Source organism: Capricornis sumatraensis, chromosome 19 (genome assembly GCF_032405125.1).
Source record: "Capricornis sumatraensis isolate serow.1 chromosome 19, serow.2, whole genome shotgun sequence".
Lineage (NCBI taxonomy): Eukaryota > Metazoa > Chordata > Mammalia > Artiodactyla > Bovidae > Capricornis > Capricornis sumatraensis.
Window position 1 is genome coordinate 76666692 of NC_091087.1, and position 24850 is coordinate 76691541.

The 24850-nt window shown below is 65.8% G+C and overlaps 1 protein-coding gene across 3 annotated transcripts in view; it reads left to right on the forward strand.

Annotated features, from left to right (window-relative positions):
* Positions 1-8266: 8266 nt before the first annotated feature.
* The window catches only part of MTA1 (metastasis associated 1), a 32531-nt gene continuing 15947 nt past the window's right edge, over positions 8267-24850 (forward strand). For all 3 annotated transcript variants that reach the window (XM_068991264.1, XM_068991265.1, XM_068991266.1), the window contains exons 1-3: positions 8267-8320; positions 22345-22412; positions 24481-24574. In XM_068991264.1, coding sequence (XP_068847365.1) covers positions 8293-8320; positions 22345-22412; positions 24481-24574 — 190 coding nt within the window. In that variant the 5' untranslated portion in view covers positions 8267-8292. The remainder of the gene's footprint in view (positions 8321-22344; positions 22413-24480; positions 24575-24850) is intronic.

Consider the following 24850-nt stretch of genomic DNA (forward strand, 5'->3'; position numbering starts at 1 on the left):
GCCCCGGCTCTGTAGGGCTCTTCTCTGGGGCTGGTCTTTTTCCCCAGAAAGGACCCCTCCCCTCTCCGAGGTGGAGAGGTTGCTTAGCCAGGCTGCCAGGGTTCTTGATGTAGAGTGGGAAGAGGGGCTGGGGACTTCGCTTTTTTCGTTTCCTTTTTTTTGCTTAAAAAACAGAAATGCATTGGTTTTCAGTCTGGAGGCAAGAAGGTCGGACTCTGTGTCAGCTGGGCCGGCTCCTCCTGCTGGCCGAGCCTCTCCTGGGCGGTCCTTGCTCCCTTCTCCTGTGCTGCTCACCCTATCCTCCTGTGTGTGTTTCTGGCTCCAAGCGTCCACTCCCCCCACCACATCCTGACCATTTTGAAGTGTAGGGTTCAGTGGTGTTAAGCACTGGGTTGGCCAAGAAGCTCGTTTGGGTTTTTCTGTCCCGTGGAGAACCCCGAATGAACATTCACTCACCTCACCGTGAAGACTGCAGCAGCTCCCATGCTGCAGCTCGGAAATGCTGTCCGCGTCAAACCGCACCCGCCCCTCCCCAGGCCCGGGCAGCCGTGGTGCCGTGCTCCGACTGCGAACCTGGTGACTCCAGGCAGCTCGCGCGAGTGGACCACACGAGACCTGCGTTCTCTGCGCCCGCGTCCCCGAGGCTCACCCATGCTGCAGCTCATGCGGTGTCTTTCCTTTTTAAGGCTGGATGATGCTCCGTCGTATGGACGGGCCACACGAGGCTGATTCATTCATCCGTTGATGGGCGTTTGGGTTGCAGCCACTTGTTGGCTACTGTGAACAGTGTGGCTCCAAACACGAGCGCAGAAATATCTCTTTGACTTGCTTTCCATCCCTTTGGATGTATACCCAGAAGTTGGATTGTCAGGTCATATGGTAGTTCTATTTTTAGGTTTTTGAGGAATGGGGACTGAGTTTGTCTTAATCCTCCTTTTATTTTTAGCATGGCACCTACCCCACCCCCCGTGGCACTCCGAGGGTGACCTCTGGGACCCCGCAGGGAGGCAGCCAGCTGGCCCCTGGCTGGGCAGAGTGGGAGGGGCCCTGGAGCCCTTCAGGGACAGCCCACCTGGGCAGGAGCGGGGGTGCGGGTCCTGCAGGATGCCTCCGGGCCTGTCCCGTGTGCCTGTGGAGCCCTGAGTGTCGTCTCCCCCAACGCCTCTCTGTGGGCATTTTGGAGGGGCCTGGGACGAGACTGACTTTTGGGCCCTGTCTTTCTCGAGGCACCCACAGTCTGACTTCCTGTTCCGGGGGCCTCCCCAGAGGGTGGGCCGACTGTGCCCAGCTAGGAAGGGGCACTAGCGGAGGGCTACGACCTCTGCTGTAATGGCCCCCAACATCCAGGGGGCCAACCCACGCACAGGGAAGCGGGACAGGTGCTGGCCTGGGTGTCCAGGCGCCGAGCCGCTGACGAAAGCCACACACAGCCCCAGAGCTGTGCTGAAGCTCTGCCCGCCCGCCGGCACTGCGGTGGCTGTGTGGAGCGCAGAGGGTTGGCGGGTGCGGGACCCCGGGTGCGGCCGGCGCAGACCCCTGCCTTGTCCCCCCAGGTGTGCGAGCCGCAGGACAGCTGGCGCCGGAGCCGCCGCCGCTGGAGCGTCAGCATAGATGCGCGCCGGAGGCTGGCTGTGCTGGGCCGCAGCGAGAAGCCGGGCGTCGCGGGGGCGCCCCCCTCCTGCAGGGTGCGGGGAAGCGCGGGGGCGCCGGGTCCCGCCCCTCCCCACCGGGCCCGGCCCCGCCCCTGACCCCGCCCTCGCCGCAGGACCTCGCGCGGATCGTGGCCCCGCTGGTGTCCGAGGGCGTGGACAAGGACGTGCTCTTCCTCCAGCCGCCGAGGTCCTCCGAGCCCACCAGCGCCTTCCAAGCCTTCCTGGTCCGGAGCAAGCCTTTCTGGCACGACGTGGCTCTGGAGGCCCCGGCCTCGAGGTCGCCGCCCTCCTAAGAGCCGACTCAACCCAGCGTTCTGTCTTCCGGTGTCTTTCCTGCGGGTGCTGGGGAGGCGGGCCCTGCGCCCGCCCTGTAGCCCTCTAGGCAGCCGCGACCAGCCCGGGATACGGAAACAGGCCTGGGAGGACGTCTGGCTGGCCCCTCCTCAGGACACTGACCCTTGGAGGTCACCTCTGGTTGGGGTGACTGGTACCAGCCCAGCCTCCAAGAGGCCACCTGGAGGGTCAGGGGACAGGGTAGAGTGGCCCTCCAGGATGGGCCCGGGGCTGCCAGCAGAGGGTGCCCGTCCCCAGCAGGGCCATCCTCCTGGGACCAGCAGCAGTGTGTGGCCTGGGAGGGCGTGAGGCTCCAGCAGCTCCCCTTCCGGGCCTGCTTCACGGACAGCTGTCAGCAGCCCAGGTGGAAGGGGTCTGGGCTGGGGAGCCTGGCCCCTGAGGTGACTGGGCACCTGCCTGCCAGCTCGCGGGCTACAGTCCATAGGGTCGCAAGAGTTGGATGCGGCTGAGGGAGCTGAGCAGGCGTGCACGCGGGCGGTGTGTGGAGCAGTGAGGGCCACTCTCGCAGCAGGGCGGAGGTTTGGATGTTTGAACTGCTTGGTGCTGGCTCCACCCAGCCCAGGAGTACCCGGTCCTGGGCAAGCCCATGGGGAGGCGAGGTGATGTGGAGGCCAGAGGCCGCAGGGGCCAGGGCAGCTCCCACACAGAGGGAGGCTTCCTGGAGGAGGTGGCGCTGTCCCTTCTCTGCACAGGGAGCGCGTAGGTGGACCAGGGCCCCGGAGGAAGGGTGGGCAGAGGCCTGGGGTAGCTGTGAGGAGCTGGCCCTGGCCTGCCATGGTGTCTGCCTTTGCCTCAAGTTCGGGGGTGGACGGGAGGCTTCTGAGCTGCAGGTGACAGTGACATGGGGCTGCATTTGGGGAGACCAGGCTGGCAGCAACGGGAGGTGGGAGAAGGGGAGCAAGGAGGGGGTCACAGGAGCCCAGCCCCAGGACGGCAGGAGGCTGGCATTGGGCGGGTCATCTCCTGCACTTGGTGACTAACTGACAGCTAGGGGCTGACGGGGGCAGTGGGTTGGAGGGGGGCTTTGGGCAAAACGAGGTGGCCCACCCCACCCCCAGGCCCAGGATGTGGGTAGTTCCCGAGTTCTGGCCTCGCTCGCTCAGAGAGCCGGCTGCTGAGATGAACCTAGCTGCCCATCCCAGCCTCCTGCTCTGCTTTACCTTAAGGCTCAGCACAGGTTCCTCCTCCAGGAAGCCGTCCAAGATCACACAGCTAGCCCCCCAGGGCGCACTCTCTGAGGTCCCCTGAGTGTACTCTTGTTCTAGGCCTGTGGATTTCTCAGAATCCCCAGGGTGCGTGGAGGGGCCCAGGGACTGTGGGCATGGTGAGTGGGAGTATGGTGGGGTGTCGGGAGAGGAGTGGAGTGAGGTCTGGACAGGGCCCTGGGGGCCTCATGACTTTCTCCTCCTCCTCAAGGACCCCTGATAAAGTGGGGGGCAGGTGTCAGGGGCCAGAACCTGCTCTGGGCCACTCTCCATGCCGGCTGGGAGGACTCCCTCCAGCCCAAGCTGAAGTGTCGGCAGTTAAGACAGAGGTGGCAAGTGCTGTGAGTCCTTTGCCCCAGAGGCCGCAGAGGACCCCACGTCTTCGCTGAAGACCTGGGCCTTGCTGGGCTCTCCCGGCCATGTCTCCTGGTCTCGCCTGGGGGTTCTCCATAGGCCACGGTCGGTGGTGTGGGTCCAGCCTTGGGCTGGCCGGCCGGCTGCCCTGCAAGCGGCTTCAGGGCCTCTTCTTTGCACAAGTCTCCCCCGACCACCCGGTGCTCCCCACCACAGCAGCAGCCGTGGGGGGCCTCGTGGGGACCAGCAGGCAGCCTGTGGCCCTCAGTCGTGCCTGGAGCCTGGGGGCAGCTGACGGTGCCTGGAGATGGCTTTGTTGTCACCCTGGGTGTGTGGGTCTCCTCTTGCCGCCCTAACAAGATTCCACAAGCTTGGTGTCTTCATGCAAATTCATGGACGTTAGATTCTGTAGAAAGCCGGAATGGACCTCACTCAGCTAAGAGTGGGGTGTGGGCAGGGCTGCCTTCCTCCTGGAGGCTCCAGCCTTTCCAGCTTCTTAGAAGCTGCCCACTTCCCTTGGCTCTCGGCCCCTTCCTCCGTCTTCAGAGCCGCAGAGGAGCCCCGTTCTTCCGCCTCTTCCTCCACGTTCAAGGACCCGTGAAGATGTCGGGCCACCTGAATGACCCAGGATCTCACTTCAAGGTCACCTGGTTAGCCACCGTAACTCCTCCCTTGCCGTGTAGCCCAGTATGGTCACAGGTTTGGGGGAAAATGTTGACATCTTTAAGGGAGGGGCACTCTGCCTTCCACAGGGGCCCCTGGCACTGAGTGGGTGGGGATTGCTAAGCATCTCAGGCGCACTGGACAGCCCCTCACTGCTGAGAATGATCAAGCCCCAAATAGCAGCAGGGGCCTGTCTGGGAACCCCCAGAAGAGAGGAGAGAGAGTCTAAGGGAGCCTGGCAGCCTGGATGAGAGGAGGCGGCCTGGGAGCAGACAGGTCAGGCAGCACCCTCTGGTTGGGATGCCATCCGTCACCGCTGACAGTGGGCAGTGCAGGGTGCCTTTACTCCACTTCCCTCCCTGAAGGCACCTCCCCAGACTCACAGGGACACCCCCAGGCAGAGAGGACGCCCCTGCACTGCGTGCCCCCCTTGCACCCTGGCACCCGTCTGTGCTCGAGGGTCAGGGGGACTCAGAGCAGGAGCAGAGGCCGCTCTGGACACCCCAAACAGAAAGGGGTGCACCCAGCCGAGTTTGCAGGGCGCAGGCCCCCAGGGCCAGCAGGGTACCTGAGCCGTGTGGCCTCCCAAGGGCTGCAGACACTCAGTGCCCAGTGTTGCCCGTTGAGAAAAATGACTTCATTGGCTTTGCGAGAATACTTGCTCACTCTTCAGCAATAAAATAAAATAAAAAATCTCGCCTACAATTTCATCACCGAGGGGAACGCTGTTAACATCAGGTGAGGGTGGTTCCGACAGTTCTAAGGGCCCAGGCAGAGAAGTGAGGGTACATGGAACTACAGAATGACTGTAGAATTCTTTCAAATTTTTAAAAATTTACGGGAAAACACGATGCTGAAATTAGATGAATGTTTCTTCATCCGAAGTTCACAAGATTCTCTTAAGATTATTTTTAGAAATTACAGCAAACATTGAGAGCCGGGTGTTGACTGGGTTTGTGCGACGCCCATCTGCCTGCTGCTGGGTTTTGGACGGCGAGGGGCGCTGGCAGCTCTGTGCCTGCCCGGGCCCCCGGCCAGTGCCCCCTGTGCTCTGCCGTCCGTGGCCCCTGCTCCTGGGCGGCGAGCTCCCCGGCCAGCACTCCCCTGCCTTCGTCTTCGTTACAGCCTTATTGGCTGCCCTGAAGGTCAGCTTTCACATTTTTAAAGAGCCTGATTTCTCAGGTTCTTCTAGGTTTAAAAGTGCTTGCCCAAGGCCTTTAGACTCTCACGGCGGCTCCCAAGGGCGCCCGTTCACCAGTGCCCCCACTGTGGTCACCCTGTGCTCTGACCCTCCTCGCTCTCGTCTTCAAGGCCTCGGCTGCCTGTCTAGCATCTCTTCCCTGCTCCCCACTGGACAGCACCCTCTGCAGGCCGGGGCAGGATTCTTTGGTAAAGTGCTCTCGGCCTCCTGACTTGGTCTTCCAGTCTCAGACGTTGCTGCGGAGAACGGGGCCAGCTTCCGTCCTTGCTGCACGTGGCACGGTTTTCTGAAGAGCACCTCTCATCTCAGGCTGAGTGAGCAGGCGAGGTCGGCTCCGTGCGGCTTGCCCCGCTGTGGTCCCGGGGGCTCCCAGCTGATGCTGGGGGGAGCGCCCTGTGGTGGGTCTTCTGAGCCTTTTTCTAACCGTGCCTCCTGCGCCCTGTGCCTCCCACCGGGGCCGCTGGGCTCCACGTGCTGCTGCCCCCATCCCTCGGCAAGTGGCCGCCAGGGCCAAAGGTCAGCTCAGGTCACCCGGAGCCCTGCAGGCCCTGCACAGGGACGCTGCCCTGTCCAGTGGCCTCTGGACCTTTTCCCCCACCATTAGGCTCCCATGGGCCCCTCCCTCACCAGTGTCCCTGCCTCTCTAAACAAACAGTGCCCCCACCGTGAGCACTTGTCCCCTGACCCTTCTCGTCACTTTGTCTTCAAGGCCTGAACTGTCATAACCCTTCCCTGCTTCCTGCTGGACAGACTGCCCCTCCCCCGCCCCCCAGCATCTAGTGTGTGGCTTGAAGTGGGTGCTTAGCAAGTGAATGACGAAACGACTGTTCTAATCGCACCCTACTCATCACTTTGTCTGCAAGGCCTGAACTGTCATACTTATAAGCCTTCCCTGCTTCCTGCGGGACAGTGACTGCCCCTCCCCGCCCCAGCCCCCAGCATCTAAAGTGTGTGGCTTTGAAGTGGGTGCTTAGCAAGTGAATGACGAAACGACTGTTCTCATTGCTTGGTCTCGCCCCAGACCACCTCTAGGCCTGCCCGGGTTAGTCACTGCCACCCCGGGCCCCGCTTCCTGTCCTGGCAGCGGCGGCACCTTGGCCTGCCTCCTTGGCTCTCACATCCTGCTCTTGCTCTGCTGCCTTGTCAGCCTGACCTCTGACCTCGGATCACGGGGCTCCCGTGGAAGTGACTCCCGTCGCCCCTCGCCCCCGCTCCCCACTCTTTCTGCGGCCCTTGTGGTCTGGGACATGGCCGCCCCGTTCCACGTGGCACGCCCTCGGCTCCTTCCTGAACGTCTACTTTGCCACTGAATGCAAGAATTTTGAAGTCTTCTGCAAGGTGCCTGGGGCCTGTCGCCGTGCCTCTGAGCTGCTGTGAGGTCTGGGCCCTGCCTGCAATCCCCCTTGTTAGTCTGGAGAGGGGAAAGCAGTGTGAAGCCAGCAGAGGAGCGGGGTTTAGTAGACGGCGCTCTGCTTTGGGAGGGGGAGGCCTGGAATCCAGCAGCTTGCCTGAGACTTCCGGGGAAAGGCAGCCCTGTCCGCCACTTGCCCCCATCCCCCACCGTGGCTGGAGGAAGGCAGCCTCCGCCCTTCGTCGCTTCTCCCCGCGGCAGGCGGGGGTGCTGCAGGTGGACGCCACTCTCAGGGAGACAGGAGCAGGCGCTTTGCAGGCGGGAAGCGTGGGGCTCTGTGCTGCCTGGGCATTTATCCGTGGTTTTTACTGTTTGGTCAGCTTGTTGGGTGCTGGTGGATGGAGGCTTCATGGTACAGCTTCGCTGTCCAGAGGAGGAAACGCAGGTCACTGAGTTAGGATGGGCTGTGGGGAGGGGGACGTTCCTGCCCCCCTCCCCTTAGGGGGGGGCCTGCCTGAATGGCCTCAGCGCTGAGCTCCTGCCTTCTAGCCGCCCTCAGTCTCCACGACGTGCGGGGCCTGGGGCCTGTCCTGGGCTCTGTCCCCTCGCGTCCCACAGGGATGTCCCCAAGCAGATGAGGCGGTCACCCTGGGGCCCTCACCTCCCTCCTCTGGCCCCCCCGAGCAGCGGGCTGATCCAAAAGCCACCCTGGGCCCGCGACTGGCCAGCCGGGCCGCCCCCTCCACCCTCCGCTTTCTCCTGCGGGCAGTGCCCGGGCCACCGCCATCCTTAAACTGAAGCCCACACAGCGTGGCAGGTCCTGCCGGGCCTGCGGAGGGCAGGCCGGTGCCTCACCCACGGCCCTTCCACCTCGCTGTCCTCGCAGGACCGCCAGCCGCCCCGCCATACCCCCACCATCCGCGTCGGGCCCCCCCCCCCCCCCGCCCCCCCGCTCCTGCCCCGCTCCCGGGCGCGGCCTCCCAGAGGGTACTCTGGGCACGGCCACCCGGCCCCCTTGGCCGGTTTCTCGGGCCGCAGTCCAGGGAGGAGGTGCCCGCGCGGAGGTGGGATGGGGACCCGCCACCGTCCGGGCGGGGCCGCGGGGCAGGGCCGGGGGCAGGGACAAAGACCCCGGGGCCGGGCGCGGGCAGCGGGGGCGCGGGCGGCGGCGGGCGCGGGCGCGGGCAGCGGGGGCGCGGGGCGCGCGGGCGGGCGGCGGCGGGGGCGCGCGGCGCGGGGCGGGGCGCCCGGGAAACGGCCCCGCGGGGGGCGCGGCGGCGCCCAGGCCCCTCCCCCGCGCGGCCCCTCCTCTTCCTCTCCCGCCCGCCCGCGGCCTCGGTCCCTGCGCGGCCTCGGCGGCCTCGGCGGCGGCGGCGGCGGCGGAGCAGCGCGGCCCCTTTAAAGCGCCCGCCCCCGCGCCCGCGCCCGCGCCGCGCCGCGTCCTCCCGGCCGCCCGCGCCGAGCCCCGCGCCCGCCCGGCCCAGCCCGCGGCCCCCGCCGCCGCCGCCGGACATGGCCGCCAACATGTACAGGGTCGGAGGTAAGGCCGCCGCCTGTCCGCCGCCGCCGCCGCCGCCGCCTTTATGCGCCGCGGCCGAGCCTCCGCCGGGCCGCCACCCGGACCCCCGCCCCGGGCCCCCCGGACTCCCGGCCCCCGGCCCGGCCCCGCCGCCTCTGCCCCCGGCCGGCCTCGGTCCCAAACCGCCGCCCCGGGCCTCGCCATCCCCCGGCCGCTCTGCACCCCGCGCCCGCCCCCTCCCCCGTTTCCCTCCCCCGCCCCTCCCCCCGCCCCCCGGTCCGGTCCCCGCCCCCGCCCCTCCCCCACCGCAGGCCGGCCTGCCGGGGCATCCCTCCTCCCCCCGGCCGCCCGCACCCCTCGTCTGCACCGCACCCCGTCTCCTCCCCACACCATCGTTTCTGAGCAGCCTGCCCTCCACCCCCACCCCGGCCCGGCCACGCTCACTGCGGCCCGAAAGGGCCCCTGGGGCCGCCCCGCTGGAGCCGGCGGGGACAGGGGCCGAGCGGGGGCGGGAGAGGGGGCTGTGCCCACCTGTTGGGGGCGGCCCGTGGTCTGTGAGGAGCCCTTCTGTGCGGGGGTCTGGCCTGAGCCCCGCGCCCCCGGCGGAGCGGAGCACGTGGTGCGGGGGTCCCGGCTGCCCTCCGGGGGGTGGGGGGCTCCGGGGCCCAGGGGTGAGGAGGGCCCACGGTGTGCCGGGCGGGCTCAGAGCTGGGGTGCGGGCCATGTCCCCCGCTGGAGCCCAGGGCCGCTGAGGGCTTGGGCCTGGAGTATGCTTAGGGGCTGTGTTCTGGGGGATTCCCTCTCCAGAGCCTTAGCAGCCTGTGGTCACCCCGAGCGTGCTTTCAAGACACCCCAAACTTTTTTGCTGCCTCCTATTTCCCCAGGGCGGCAGGGAGGTGCTTTGCAGGGGTGTCGATGAGCCAGGTGGTCCCTGCTTGGGATGCTGAGCGGGCCGAGGCCCTGTAGGCCCCCCTCCTGGGCTGTTCCCTCGTTGGGCCCCGGAAAGCCCCTGGCATTGGGCCTTGCGCCACTTTGTGGGGAGGGGGCTCCGGGAGACGGCACTGCTGGTTTCCCGTGGGGTTCCCAGCTGGTCCGTGAATTCACAGGGAGGCGAGGTGCCCACTGGCTGTCTCTGAGATCCTGAGAGGCCCGCGTGCCCAGCTTTGGTGGAGCGTGTCAGGCCTGAGAGCAGCCGTGGCCTCGCTGTCCGAGCCACTTCTGTGCGCCGTCTGCCCTGTTGCTGGCCGGCTGACCCCGAGGGCCAGGCCAGCCTCGTGACCTTGGGCACACACCCCCACCTGGGCAGTGGGCAAGCAGGACACCTGCTGGCCCGTCAGGCCCTCCCCTGCCCGCTCTGGCTCACAGGTGGTCGCGGGAATGGGGGCCTGTGCCGCCTGTAGCACAGGCCCTTGGTGGACACGTGGGGATCGGGCTCAGCTGCAGCGGCCCTTCAGGGAGGGCCCTGTTCATTTCCCACCCTTGCCCATCCGAGCAGGAGCCGGTCACCTGGAGGGCGGTAGGAGGTCCCTGGGACCCACTCGCCCCCTCTGTGCTGGCAGCCCCCAGCCTCCCCCGCCCAGGTCTCCTGGCCGCCCCGGCAGCTCTCCTCCGGCACAGTGTCCTCTCGGACCACATTTCTGCATGCAGGCCCTCTCTTTCCCGGCGTGAGACCCCTCCGGTTGGCCCACCCTTCCGGCTTGCCTGGTGCCCCTGAGGTTTACCTGGCCAGAAGCCCCCCACACGTGTGGTCTCCCCTCCCCTCCCAGGCTTCCGCCCTAGGGCCGCGTTGGGGTGCTGAATAAATGAAAGAAAGGAGGCGCCCAGCTCCTGGGTGGAGACTGGAGGGGGAGGGAGTGGGGTGCTGGGGGCCCTTCGCCGGCCCCCACTACACCTTGGCCGCCTGCCGCTCAGGGCGGGACCCCCACTGTGTGCTGTCCCTGCCCCTCCCAGGCCGTGGGCCCCGCAGCCTGTCCTCACGTCCCTGCTTTGACGTGTGGGCTCCAGGCCTCCTGGCTGTGCAATCGACCAGGGCCTGGCCGCACTCAGGCCTTGCTGTGCCTCAGACGCCTGTGTTCCCCGCGGGTCCCGGAGGCGCTCCCGGGGCCCGAATGGAGGGCCGCTTCCCCTTGGACTCCAGGTTGGTCCCTGCTGTTCCGTCCCCCACCTCTGGACGGGATCCCAAGGCGCTGTCCCCTGGGTCCACAGGGCCTGTGGGCCGGGTGTCGGCAGGTCGGCGTCCTGTCCCGAGGAGCTGCTGGCTTGGGGTTGGGGTCGCCGTCAGGGCCTCTCAGGACCCAGATGGGCAGATGCGCGCCTCTCCCTGGGGCTGGGGCCCACCGGGCAGGCTGCCTGGCCTCGGTGCACCACAGGGACAGAACCCGGGGAAGCTGTCTGCACGCGGGACCCTCCACCAGTCACTGGGTTCAGCACGAAAAAGTACAGGATGCCCGTTAGGTTTGCATTTCAGATACAACGTGTCTTAGCATCTGTGTGTCCCAAATGCCGCATGGGAGGGACACAAGAAAGTGGTCCGCGGCACCCAGCCTCTCCCGGGCGTCCTGCGTCCTGCCTGGCAGGCTGTCCCGAGGCCCTGCCAGGGTGTCTGGGCGGGGCGAAGGCATGGCCGCAGCTTCGTGCCAACTGACCGGCTGGGCGGAGTGGGTCAGCCTGGGAGGGACCAGGCCTGGTTCTTCCCCAGGAGGTGGCCCGGCCTGGACAGAAGGCCTCTTGGGCGGCACGTGGCGGGCGAGGCCTGGATGCCGGTGGCGGGGTCAGGGTCCGCGCCCCGCTGCGGCGGTCTGTGCTCTGCAGGAGGGCGGCGGGTTCCCGTCCGGGGCGGCCCTGGGCTGCGGGCACCGTAGACATCTCTTTCTGCCCCTTCGTGAAGGCAGAGCTGATCCATCAGGCTCCAGGACAGACGGAAGACCCGCAGCCCGGAGCCGCGGGCGCCTCGGTCACCGGGCAGTGGGCGCCTGGGGCTGGCTCCCGTCTCCTCTCCTTTTGCTCTCGTGGTGCTCGCTTTTAGAAGGTGACGGGACCCCCGCCCTCCGGGCCGCGTGGCGGTGCTCCTGTCGCCCCCGCTCTTTCCCGTCTGTCTTCTGCTCTCTGTCGGAGACGCTTCTGCGCTTGTTTGCTTACCTTTTTACGAGGTAAGACGTTGCCAGGCGGGAAAGCTGCGCACGCTTCAGGGGCAGCAGGGACACGCTGGGGACCGTGGCGAGCGGAGCGGCCGCCTTGGGCTCTGGGCGGGAAGCGGGTGGACCACTGTGCATGTGTGCACACTTAACCTGCAGCCTGCCCCCCTGTTGGGGATCTTCTGGGGCCTTCACGTTCCTCTGAGAGGAAACTGCAGCCATTGCAGTCTGGGGTTAATTCGCGAGGAGCTGTGGCTCAGGGATGTCTGGGGCAGGTCCTGGGTTGGGGCCGGGCTGGGCGGTGGACGCCTTCCAGTTGGTGGTGGCCTTGCTGGCCACCTGGATGGGTGGGCATCGGTGCCGGACTCACCAGGGCTGAGGGGGGCTTGGTCGAGGTTGGCGCAGGATCCCCTTCTGGGGCTGAAGTTGGGATCACTATGGATTTGGCAGGCTGCCCTGAGGCCCTGGTCCAGGCCCCGCCCGTGACTCCGCAGCCTGCCTTCTCTCGAGTCTGGCGTTCTGTGCTGTCCTCTGCTTCGCGCCTCTGCGCCCCCAGCACCCCTGCCCGTCTGTCCTCGGGGAGCAGGTGGGCTGGAGTCTGATGGCAGCAGGCCCGCTTCCCTGGGTCTCCAGGGGCCCTGCGTGGATGGAGGAGGCCACTGGCGCTGTCCTGTCGGGGGCTCGGGGTGGCGTCAGGGTGGGGGGCCTGGGGGGGGGCCTGGCGGCCGTGCTCCTACCCTCCCAGGCCTTGCAGCCCTTCGGCCGTGATCACGGCAGCCTGAGGAGACGACCTTTCCGAGCAGCAGGTCTGTCCTCTCCCCTGCTTCAAACTGCAGGGTCCACTCCCAGCGCCTTGAGGGCCCATCATCTGGCCCTGCCCCCAGCTGGCCCCTCGCAGGCCCGGGTCCCTCTAGCTGACCCACGTGACAGTGACCGCCGGATGTGGGGGCGAGGGGTGCGGGCACAGCAAGCCCGGGGGGCCCATGCCCGGCACCTGGGGGGCAGGTCCACTGCCCCCCACCCTCTGCAGGGCGGGCGTCCGGGCGGGCCCCCCCGGCCCCCGGGGCTCTGTCTGTGGACGTCGAGCAGAGGGGGCTACCCTTGAGGAGGGGGAGGTCACCCCTGAGAGGCGGCCACATCCTGTGTGGCCAGGGTCAGCACAGGGCCACCCGGGGGGGCATGCTCTAGTGTGAGGGGACCAGGGTCAGCACAGGGCCACCCGGGGGGGCATGCTCCAGTGGGCACCATGTGAGCTCAGGCCTGTGGGTCCGTGTGTGGGTCAGCGTGGGCTCCGCAGGGCCTTTTCTGGGGGTCAGCGTGGGCTCCGCAGGGCCTCTTCTGGGGGTGAGCGTGGGCTCCGCAGGGCCTCTTCTGGGGGTCAGCGTGGGCTCCGCAGGGCCTCTTCTGGGGGTCAGCGTGGGCTCCGCAGGGCCTTTTCTGGGGGTCAGCGTGGGCTCCGCAGGGCCTTTTCTGGGGGTCAGCGTGGGCTCCGCAGGGCCTTTTCTGGGGGTCAGCGTGGGCTCCGCAGGGCCTTTTCTGGGGGTCAGCGTGGGCTCCGCAGGGCCTTTTCTGGGGTCCAGGTGGGAACAGTTCTGCCCCTTCGTCCAGAGAGAGCGCAGGGCATCTGAGCTGAGGCCTGGTGCCTGGCCCGACCCCCTGTCACCTCCATCCTCTGACCCCCTGGATGGAGGCCGGCCCCTTGGTCGTCGGCCACTTTGGCTCCGGGCAGGGCCTGGCCTCCGTCCAGGGGGTGTGTGCACGGGGGGTCTGGCTGGAGAGATGGCGCGGCCACACTGGGCCCGAGGGGGTGTGCCTGCCAGGCCCCGGGCCCGTGAGGCTCGGCAGGTGAATGTGGAGGCTGGCCGGGGCCTGGGGTCGGGCTCCCGCAGGCTCCCAGCTCCCGGGCTGAGCCTCCGCGTCCCCCGCGGGGTCTGCGGGCCCGGGGCTGGCGGGAGCCCGTCCCTGAGGTGCTGGTGACCCGGCCCTTCAGGGGCCGTGCCGCGTCCCTGGGGGCCGCCCTCCGTCCCGCCCTGCCTCGTCGCTCCTGGCTGCTCGCCTTTGTGAGCCTGCGGGTCCCTCAGGGTGATGCCGACCAGCGGGGCCGCAAGGGAGCAGTCCCCCGGCCTTAGGGACCGTGCTGTTGGAGGTGCTGTGCTTTTAGTTGGAGGTTCCGGTGTCTGAGTGGGCCCAGCGATGCCCTGAGGCGCGTCCAGGGTCCCTCAGTGCCGGCAGGCTGCAGCCGTAAACCGGCGGTGTGATACGAGCCAGGATGTGGCTGTCAGTCTCCGAGCCGAGCGTGGAGAGCAGGTGCTGTGTTGATCCCGAAAGCAAGCCTGGCCTGAGGCTGCAGCAGCCTGACTCTGGCCTTGGCTCTGACCCTGACCTCGCCCTGGGCCAGTGGGTCAGCTCAGGAGAACTCAGCGTTAGCGATGATTTCAGAAATGCGATTACTGTGGCTAAGGGATTTTTAACATCGGAAGCTAGGTCTGCCGAAGCGCTCGCTCACACACCCTTGTGGCTCAGCTCTTTGACTTGGACAGGTGTGCACGGCGGCTGTCACACGCTTCCGGGTGTGTGGTCTCAACAGGCTGAGGAGGGCCCCGGCGATCAGACGGCTGGCACGACCCACCAGTTTCCCTCTTGCCTTGTGGTCAGCCCCCCATGCCCAGCCCGGCTCCGCAGCCCCGAGGGGACCCTGTCGCTCCTGACGCCCCCTAAAGGGTGTCACGCAGCACGTCCAGGGCTTGCCCAAGTGTGGAGAGCACCTTCCTCTGCCTGCCAAGTCGGTTCTGTTGAACGGACGTGTCGTGGTGGACTCAGCAGCTGTGGGACGTCGGGTCTGGAGGCCCCAGCCTGAGGGCTGGTCAGCCGCAGAGGCGGCTGCTTGCAGTTGTGGAGGCTGCAGGTCCCCAGATGCGGTCCAGGCTGCCTCCTGCAGACCTGACGTCTCGGGAGAGCCCACTTCCTGGCAGGGAGCTCTGGGGTCTCCTGTAAGGGTGCAGACGCCCCCTTCTGGGGCACACCTTCAGCCCCTCCCAGAGGTCCTGCCTCCAGATAGCGGGCAGCCGGTTTGGGGTTTCAGCGTGACATTTGAAGGGCGCGTTCGGGTCGCTGCAGGGTCATCTTCAGCCTCTGGTGGCTGCACGCTCCACCCTGCTGTGTCACCTGTCGTGGTGAGAGTCCCGGGCTGGGAGGGCCTGGCGGGGCGGGGACACCCCCAGTGCCCCAGGCCTTCCGCACCCTGGCCGGCTGGCTCTTGTCGGGCCAGTGTCTCTGTCGAGGGTCTGACAGGCGGGCAGGGCGCCTCCAGTCTCCCCAGATCGAGGCGCGGGGCACCTTTCCGCCTGCTGGTTGGCCTCCTAGCGTCTGGCTGTGTCTGCGTGCGCCCTCTGCCTGGCTCCTGAGGTCGGGAAGGAGCTCGCCAGCGAGTTGTGGCGCTTTGTTTTACGTTGTATGCTTTAGTCCTTTATCAGATACGTGTTTTGCAAATTTTTTCCTTTACAATTTACATGTTTTGTGCATAAAATCCGCCAACCCCAAGGGCACAGAGGTCTTGCCCTGTGTTCTCTGGAGTGTTTATGGTTCCGGGCTTTGCCTGTAAGTGTGTGGCCCATTCTGACCTACTTGCACGTGCGGTGGAGGCGAAGGTCCTCGGCCTCTTCCTTGTGGGTGTGAATGCCCTGTGGCCCGTCTCCACCTCTTACCGTTCGGACCCCCCATCTGGGGGGTCTGGTCACAGCTCTTTGCCTCCCCGCACCGTGTGGGTCACTATGACTTCACAGCAAGTCTGGGTCAGGTGGGACGCCTCTGATTCGTCCTTTCTCTTTCAGCTGCACTTGAGGCTCGCGAGGTCTTAGTTTCTCCAACAGGGGTCAAGCCCTGGACAGTGACAGCGCTGAGTGCTAACCAGTGGGTGGCCAGGAAGGCCCTGGCTTCATGCCGTTTCCAGATTGCTTCATCTGTCCTGCTGTCTCGGATGCCCCATGTCAAGTGTAGGGTTGTCTTACTGACGTCTCTGCAGAAATCACTGTGGAGTTCGGTTGGGATTATGGGGAAACTGTGGCTGATACCAGCTTGGGGGAAGGTTGGCATCTTTTCCAGGACTAGTCTCTCCTGCAGGGCCTGGCAGGCTGTGGCCCGCTGACTGCTCCTGTGACTCACGAGCTAAGAATGGTTCCTACATTTTTAAATGGTTGAGGGAAAAAAAATGAAAAGAAAACTTTAGGACGAGTGAAAATTCCGTGAAATTCCAGTCTCAGTGCCTCTAAATAAAGTCACGTCAGAACGAGCCCTGCGGGCGTGTGTGCCTGTGTCCTCGGGCTGCTGTGGGGCCTTGACGAAGTCGAGCGGCGGATGGTGAGGTCGCCTGCCCACATGTCCACCCGCCCTTGGGGCTGTAACTGAGTCACACGCCCATGTCGTAAGGTCAGTGTCCCAGAGAGTGGAGCGCTGGGCTCAGGAGGGTCCTTGCGGGGTGCGTGCGCAGGGACAGCGTGTGTGTGCAGGGACAGCGTGTGTGTGCGGGGACAGCGTGTGTGCGTGCGGGGACAGCGTGTGTGTGGGGACAGCATGTGTGTGCACGAGTCTAGCATGTGTGTGCGGGGACAGTGTGTGCGCAGCGGACAGCGTGTGTGTGCGTGGGGACAGCATGTGTGTGCACGAGTCTAGCGTATGCGTGCGGGGACAGCGTGTGTGTGCAGGGACAGCGTGCGTGTGTGCAAGTCTAGTGTGTGCACGTGGGGACAGCATGTGCGTGCAGGGACAGCGTGTGTGCGCGTGCGGGGACAGTGTGTGCGTGTGTGCGGGGACAGCGTGCGTGCGGGGACAGCGTGTGTGCGTGCGGGGACAGCATGTGTGTGCACGAGTCTAGCGTGTGTGTGCGGGGACAGTGTGTGCGTGCAGGGACAGCGTGTGTGTGCACGAGTCTAGCGTGTGTGTGCGGGGACAGCGTGTGTGTGTGTGGGGACAGCGTGTGTGGGGACAGCATGTGTGTGTGCGGGGACAGTGTGCGTGCAGGGATAGCGTGTGTGTGCACGAGTCTAGCGTGTGCACGTGGGGACAGCATGTGTGCATGGGAACAGTGTGTACGTGCGCAAGTCTAGCGTGTGTGCGCGGGAACTGCATGGGGACAGCGTGTGTGTGGGGACTGCGTGTGCGCGTGGAGACTGTGGGGACAGCGTGTGCGTGGGGACAGCGTGTGTGCACAGACGTGCGTGGGGACAGCGTGTGTGGGCGGACGGTGTGCGCACATGGGGACAGTGTGTGCACGTGGGGACAGCGTGTGTGCATGGGGACAGTGTGTACGTGCGCAAGTCTAGCGTGTGTGCGCGGGAACTGCGTGGGGACAGCGTGTGTGTGGGGACAGCGTGTGCGCATGGAGACTGGGGACAGCGTGTGCGTGGGGACAGCGTGTGTGGGTGGACATCGTGTGCGTGGGGACAGCGTGTGCGTGGGGACAGCGTGTGCACGTGGGGACAGCGTGTGTGTGCAGACATCGTGTGTGGGGACAGCGTGTGCACGTGGGGACAGCGTGTGTGTGTGGACATCGTGTGTGTGGGGACAGCGTGTGCGCGTGGGGACAGCGTGTGTGAGTGGACGGCGTGCGCGTGGGGACAGAGTGTGCGCGTGGGGACAGCGTGTGTGCGGACATCGTGTGTGTGGGGACAGCGTGTGCGCGTGGGGACAGCGTGTGTGAGTGGATGGCGTGCGCGTGGGGACAGCGTGTGTGCGTGGGGACAGCGTGTGTGTGCGGACATCGTGTGTGTGGGGACAGCGTGTGCGCGTGGGGACAGCATGTGTGAGTGGATGGCGTGCGCGTGGGGACAGTGTGTGCACGTGGGGACAGCGTGTGTGCGCAGACAGCGTGTGCGTGGGGACAGCGTGTGTGTGTGCACAGACATCGTGTGTGTGGGGACAGCGTGTGCGTGGGGACAGCGTGTGTGTGGGGACAGCGTGTGCGCGTGGGGACAGCGTGTGTGGGCGGACGGCGTGCGTGTGGGGACAGTGTGTGCACGTGGGGACAGTGTGTGGGGACAGTGTGTGCACGTGGGGACAGCGTGTGGGGACAGCGTGTGCACGTGGGGACAGCGTGTGGTGACAGCGTGTGCACGTGGGGACAGCGTGTGCACGTGGGGACAGCGTGTGTGTGCGGACATCGTGTGTGTGGGGACAGCGTGTGCGTGGGGACAGTGTGTGCATGTGGGGACAGCGTGTGTGTGTGGACATCGTGTGTGTGGGGACAGCGTGTGCGCGTGGGGACAGCGTGTGAGTGGACGGCGTGCGCGTGGGGACAGCGTGTGCGCGTGGGGACAGCGTGTGTGAGTGGACGGCGTGCGCGTGGGGACAGCGTGTGCGCGTGGGGACAGCGTGTGTGAGTGGACGGTGTGCGCGTGGGGACAGCGTGTGCGCGTGGGGACAGCGTGTGTGGGCGGACGGCGTGCGCGTGGGGACAGTGTGTGCACGTGGGGACAGCGTGTGGGGACAGTGTGTGCACGTGGGGACAGCGTGTGGGGACAGCGTGTGCACGTGGGGACAGCGTGTGGGGACAGCGTGTGCACGTGGGGACAGCGTGTGTGTGCGGACATCGTGTGTGTGGGGACAGCGTGTGCGCGTGGGGACAGCGTTGTGAGTGGATGGTGTGCGCGTGGGGACAGTGTGCACGTGGGGACAGCGTGTGTGCGCAGACATCGTGTGCGTGCGGACATCGTGTGTGTGTGCACAGACATCGTGTGTGTGGGGACAGCGTGCGTGTGCCGGGAAAGCCGTGGACCTTCCAGCTCAGGGAGGGCCCGTCACAGCTGACCCTCCTCACCAAGTCCATGAAGACAATGTGATGGGGTCTCCACGGATCTTTGGCTGGGCAGGAAAAGCCGGTCCTTGGCCATGACGTCCCTGCGTCGTGCTGGTGGTCAGCTTCCCAGGCTGAGGGCCGGAGCCCTGGGGTCAGGAGCCTGGCTCTGAAGAGTCTGCCTACAGGCACAGCCAAGATGCTCAGAGAAGTTGGGAGAACACCAGCCTGGCAGCAGTGGAAGCGGGCTCTGCTGGGACGCTGTGTCCACCCGGTTGGGCTCAGGGCGGCTGGGGGTTGTCATCCCAGGGTGTCCGCCAGGGTGCTTCGGGACAGGTGTGCGCTGGGTCTGAGCCCGCCCTGCCCTGCCCGGCGCCGCGGGAAGCGGCCGGCTCCTGCTCTCACCCGCGTGTCCGTCCCCTCTTGCCCTTGGGCGGCTCAGGGGCTCCTGGGTCTCAGGCCGTCAGACGCGGGCTGACCCTCACCACCAGCCGCCCTGGCCCCGGCTCGCGGATGGCACATCGTCTGACCTCTCGGTCTCTGTATCCACGTGAGCCGGCTGGTGGAACAAACCGCTGCGTGTGAGTGTGCACACGCCCGTGTGTCACACACACACACGTGCCTCTTCCTGCCGTTGGCTCTGCTTCCCCAGAGAGCCCTGGCGGGGGCAGCCCTGTCACAGGTGACGGGTCGACAGGGCGGGCCGCAGCCGGACACTGGGCAGGGTGCGTGAGCACGCCGGGCAGCTGCTCAGCAGGCGCTGTGTGCAGAACGCAGGGTCTCCCACCTCACCCCGCCTGTGTGTCCGCCACGAGCCGCGTCCGCCTGTGGGCTCTGCTGTTGTGAGCTCTGCGAGTCGTATCAGAAGTGGAGGCTACATATCTTGACTCGCCCTGCCCAGAACGGGAGGAGCGCCTCTCAACCCGTTCAAACGCGGACTGTCTCTGGACGTCAGTTTTGGTGCAGCTTTAATGAGAGTTCTCTGTGAATTCACCTGAAAAGCACATAAAACGGCACTTGCTGCAAGTTTACGCGTTTGGTTTGGTGGCGACTGATCCTGAATCACCGACTGCTCTGCGCAGGTTCCTCCTGTTGAAAGGCGAAATGGGACCTCCGTTCGGGTCCACGTTTGCAGCGGGCGTGTTTTCTGAGCTCAGGCTGCAGTGCCGGCGGTGGAGGTGTCCGGGTTTCAGAAGCCGCTCCGCCGCCCGCCTCAGGTGCTTTGGGCTTGCTCCTTCGCCGACAGGACTCTGCGGACTTGGCGGAGCTGCGCTCGAGCTTCAGCTTAGGATCCTCGCGGCAGCAGGATACAGACCACGAGCGGCAGAGGAGAAAGGCCACGCTTCCCGCCCGTCTCTCCGGGGCTGCAGACAGCGTGACCGCACGCACTTCGGCGTCCAGGGTGTTCCTCCCAGCCGGCCGCGTAGCCAGGGCTGGCCTGGGGCCTGCTGGGCTGACCCTTCGCTGCACAGACGCTGAAAGGGGCAGAGAGGAAGCTCGGCAAGTTCGATACGAATGGTCTTGATTCAGCTTTCGCGCTGGCAGACGGATGCTGGTGTTCGGGTGCTTCCTGTGTGGAGAGACGCTGAGACCACAGCACGGGTTGGTGTCAGCAGGGACAGGGCCCCGGGCTTTCGTGATGCAGCACGTGAACTCTGAGCCCTGCTTAAATGAATTGTTTCTCCCACCAACAGAATTTCTTAGTAGACCAGTGTTTTATCAGAAAAAGTGTATTCAGTTGTTTACTTTAGATTTCATTGGCAAAACGTTTGTGGAAACGTATCCTGTAAATAAATAAGCTAGAGGGGTATCTTTGGTCTCGCTTCCTGTCCTGCGAGGCCTGCAGTCCTTACTGTCGGGCCCTTTACCGGAAAAGGTTCACGGTCTGTGTTCTGACGATGCCTCGTACGTTACTACTTGTGCAGACTTTGTTGGTTTTTCTCACTAGTGTCTTGCAGTTCTCAGCATGCAGATCTCTGCGCAGGACTTCTGACCTTCAGAGGTTCGTAGATGGTTAAGTCGATACCGCAGCCCTGAGTACTCAGTGGTGCTAATTTCTTTTCTCTATCAATGTGCTGGCTCCTGGCTCTGCGGGACTGTGGCTGCTGCCGGCGGGCCCTCTCTGGCCGTCGGAACCAGGGCTCCTCCGCACGCTGCACGGTCTCATGGCGCGCCTTCTCCTGCGGCGCGTGGGCCTCGCCGCCCCGTGACACATGCCGGCCTCCCAGACCGAGGGTGGACCCTGCGTCCCCTGTGTTGGCCGGCAGATTCTTAACCCCTGGACCACCAGGGGCGTCCTGTAGATGGTGCTTCTGATAGACTTTTGTATCCTGTGAGCTTGCTAAACCCTCCCTCGTGAGCTGCTTTCTTCTAACAAGAGAAAGCAGGTTTATGGAGCAGGCCGCCCTGGCCACGAGCAGCTGAGGTCCTTCCAGCCCACTGAGGGGCCAGGGTGGCCCCAGCCTCGCAGTGCTGGCAGCTGTTTGGTCGACCGGGAATTTCTGTGCGGACAGCCACGTCGTCTGCACGGAGAGTGTCTCTCTTTTCCTTTCCAGCCTGTACGCCTCGAGTATTTACTCTTACTGCTTGTGGAGCCGGCTGGGTCCAGTGGGTGAGCAGCAGGGGGCGGCGGGCGCCCGGTCCCGGGTCCATCAGTAAAGGTGGCGTCGCTGTAGACTTTGGAGAAGCCTGCCAGCGGGCGAGGGTGTTCCTTGGACTCCTGGTTTGCGTCTGAGTTTTAACCAGGAGCTGTTCAGGTGTCGTCGGCTGAGGCGGCTAGGTGGCTTTTCATCCTTACTCCGCCGCTGTGACCCCCGGGCCGGGGGTGTGGCCCCATCCAGGCTGCCGGCCTGGCCTTGCAGAGGTTGCTCCCTGGGGTGGGGGGCGCCATGCTGTGGTCCCTGGGGTGCCAGCGGGGGTGTTGGGGCCTCCTGAGCCTCAGGCCTCTCCTCCAGTGCTGCGGGGGGAGTGTGAGTGGACCTGCGGTTGGCCTTCCCTCTGTATTTGGAGGGGTTTCGGGGGGTTCTTTTTTCTTTATGTCTCTGTTAGGCTGTTGCTTCTCAAGTCAGGTCCTTTGTGGGTGTCCCTGCAGCCCCCTGCCCCCTCGTGGCTGCTCAGGGTGAGGCTGCTGGGCCTCCCCCCTCCTGCCCCGTGTTTGTGCCCACCTTGAAGCCCGCCCTCGGGAGTGCGGGGGCCCTGGGAGTGTGGCCCCCACCCCTCCGCCGGCCCCCCTGCCGCCGCCGCCCCGGCCCCGGCCCCGGTCCTGGTCCAGGGAGCTGGGTGCTGTCCTGGACACACGGCACCCAGGGGCGTGTGGGCTGTTTCCGGTTCCTGACATGTAGGAGCGATTCTTTCAGGTTTAAGTTGCTTATCATCTGGTTTCTTAGAGTGAAAGCTTAGATGGTTGATCTGAGGCCTTTCTGTAAAAACAGCTTTACTGAACAAGCCTGCATGTGATAAAGCGCACCCACCGCATGGCCAGCCCCCGCCCCGTCAGCGCGGATGGTGTGACCCCTGCTGTGACCCCTCTGGGGTACTGTCCGTCCGGGGTCAGCTGGGCCGTGTGCGAGCCTCAGCAGAGTCCAGCGGGGCAGGCATCCCCTGCGGGCGCGGGGAGGTGAGGGCCCACGGCCGGGCTGGCAGCCGGTGGCCTGGTGGCTGTCCTGGGCTTCCCCGGGCAGGCCCCCCGCTCCCACTGCAGGCCTCCCTGCGCCCACCCCAGGGTTTTGGGGAAACGAACTTCTGTGAGGGGAGTTTGCCGTGACCTGAGGCCTGGGACCCCGCTCCCCCGCGTGCCCCGTCTCCTCCCGCCCCCGCGGGAGTCCAGGACCCCGCCCAGCGCATTCGTCTTTCCAGGGAAGGTGGTGGTTTGCCAGGGCCGGGACTGGTGTGCGTGGGGTGGGGTGGGGTGGGGTCTGGCAGCCCTTCCCTGTGCTGACGTCTCTGGAGCCACACCCATCCGACCCAGGTGCCCCCCCCGCACTGTGAAGATGTCCCAGGGGGCGGGCTGTGGACGCCCGCCTGGAGCAGCGACCCTGCCTCAGCTCACCCGCCCCCATAGCGAGGACCCTGGGGCGGGTGAGGGCTCCGCACAGCTGACATGCTCTCCCCCACCCCCTTTGCAGACTACGTCTACTTTGAGAACTCCTCCAGCAACCCGTACCTGATCCGGAGGATCGAAGAGCTCAACAAGGTAGCGTGTGCCCGTCCCTGCTGGAGCCCCCTTCTCGGGGTCCCTGCTGGCCTTGCCGAGGGGGGGCGCCCCGACCGAGGAGTGAGAGTGAAGGACGCCCCTGCCCATCTCCCTGCCCGCCCCACACCGGCAGTGTCCTGGGCGGGGGCTCCTGAGCCCTTCCAGCCCCGGGAGCCACCCCGCCTCTCCTGCAGGCCACCTGGTTGGCCGCATGGGCGGGGGTTCTGGGAGGCCGCCGAGCACGCCTCCTCCTCAGCCACCGTGGAGCCCGGTCACCGGCCCTGGGGCCTGCTGCTGCTCCCTGCTAGGTTCCTGCGGGGGTGGCTGTGGCCCAGGACAGTGGATGCCCCTGCGGAAGGGTGCCCTGCAGGTGTCTGGCCCATCTCCACGCCATCGCCCCGGAGCGGCCTGGTGGGGTGCGGGGGTTCCCAGCAGGCGGAGCAGGCAGGCCCTGGAGTGGCCTGTGGCGGGCGGAGGGGAGCGGGCCGCGTGGCAGGCGGGGCCGCCCCCGCGCTTTGCTGCTCTTCCGTGAAGGAGAGCAAGTGGAGAGTGAGCTTTCTTTAAGGAAAGCGCAGTTGCTGTCGTCCTGTGGGTTGGGGTCTGCGTCGCTGCTGGCTCACCCCCTCCCCTCTGACCCCGCAAACCCTCCTCGAGCTGCGCCTGCCACCCCCTTCCCTGGCCCTCCCAGGACTGGGGGCTTCCGTGAGCTTGCGAGGGGACTGCTGAGTTTCCCGCTTAGGAGTCTGATTGGGTTTGTACCGGCTCTGCCTTGACTGCGTGGAAACGTAAGTCTTTCCGCCGCTGGAGCAGATGATTTGCTGTTTTGAAAGGACAGGGAGAGGCCTGCTGTGGGGGTGGGAGGGGCAGACCCTCGGGGCGGGGCTGTGGGGGGCCCGGCAGGCTCCCCCCAGGAATTAGAAGGCAGATTCCAGAGTGAGGTCAGAACCTGGGTGTGGGAATCTCCACAAAGTCCAGCAAGGGGCACCAAGTAGGTGTCGCCAAGCCCAACAGGACATCCCCTGCGCGCCGCACTGTCATCCTGACGGAGGACCCTGCAGGGCGTCTGCTCCCGGGCAGGGCCCCCTGGGGGCGCGCTCGGCGATGGCGCCCTGAAGACACGAGCCCGGCTGCTCCGTGGTTGGCCTCCCGGCTCCGTCCAGTCGCTGCTGCCATCCTGTTGAGGTGCCGGATGTCTGCGTCTGTCAGAGGCCCCTCGTCCTCCCCAGCTCGTCGGATGGCCTCCAGACTCTTTCTAGCGATTGCTTTTTGGTCTGGAAATCACAGTGCGCAAAACTCGGGACGCCCGTGAGTCCTGCAGACTGCGTCCCGATGGGCCTGGCCACGCTCAGGACGGGCGTGCCACCTGCAAGTATTCTGGACCTTAGTTTTCCCTGGAGACATCTTGGTTCTCGTCACGTCCCTTGTAGGCTGGAGGGAGGCTGTGTGCCCTCCGAAGTCTCTGTGGCGACCTCGTAAAGCAGCAGAGAGGGTAACACTTATTTTACGTCAAGAGCGTGAAAAGCTCTGAAGACTCCTGAAAGGTTCCTGGTCTAATGGAGTTGGATAACTAGAAGTCAGATGCTTCGTGTAGAGACTTTATTTGACCTAACGTGAAAATTTCTGCAGTATTTTAAATTCTGCGAAGATTAGGGTTGTGATACCGCCCTTGTATTACTGTTAAAAACGCTGTGAATGCTGTTAAACAGTCTCCTCCTGGGGAGGCGAGCGCCCCTGGCTCTGCCGCGTCCTGGCTGCCACTCGGTCGGGGCCTCGTGGGCCTCGGCAGCCTGACTGTCCCGGGCCATGGCGACCGCTCCCGCCCAGGTGCCCGCGTCCCTCGAGGCTCGGGCTCTCCTCACGAGGCGGCTGGGACCGGCGCCCCGTCCTCGGTCGTGCCTGTCTGGTGTCCGCTCGCAGGGGCGCGGGCGGCTTTAGGTCCGCTGAGCCTCCCCCGGCCCTGGCCGGCGTGCCCTGCCCCGTGGCTCCCTGTGCTGGCCCCTGCCCCCACCCGAGGCCCTGCGAGGGGCCGCCCTTGCGAGGGCGCTCAGGGCCCGCCTTGCTGTTGCAGACGGCCAGCGGGAACGTGGAGGCCAAGGTGGTGTGCTTCTACCGGCGCCGCGACATCTCCAGCAGCCTCATCGCCCTAGCCGACAAGCACGCCAGTGAGTCCTCCTGCGCGCCGCCCCGTGCCCCGGGGCCTTCAGCCGGGGGCGGGGCTGCTGTCCGTGTGCTCGCGTGGACCGCCCCTTGTACAGTGCAGGGGTCACAGGCCTGGGCTCAGGCCTGGGGGTGGGCCACGCAGGGTGGGCGCCTCTGGTGGGGGCGGGCTCCACCTGTGGGTTCCGGCCCGCGTGCATGCATGCGCACCTCCTATCGACAGCGTCCTTGTGGCCCAAGCCTCTGTCCAGTGCAGGAACCTGGTGCCCTGCCCATAGGGG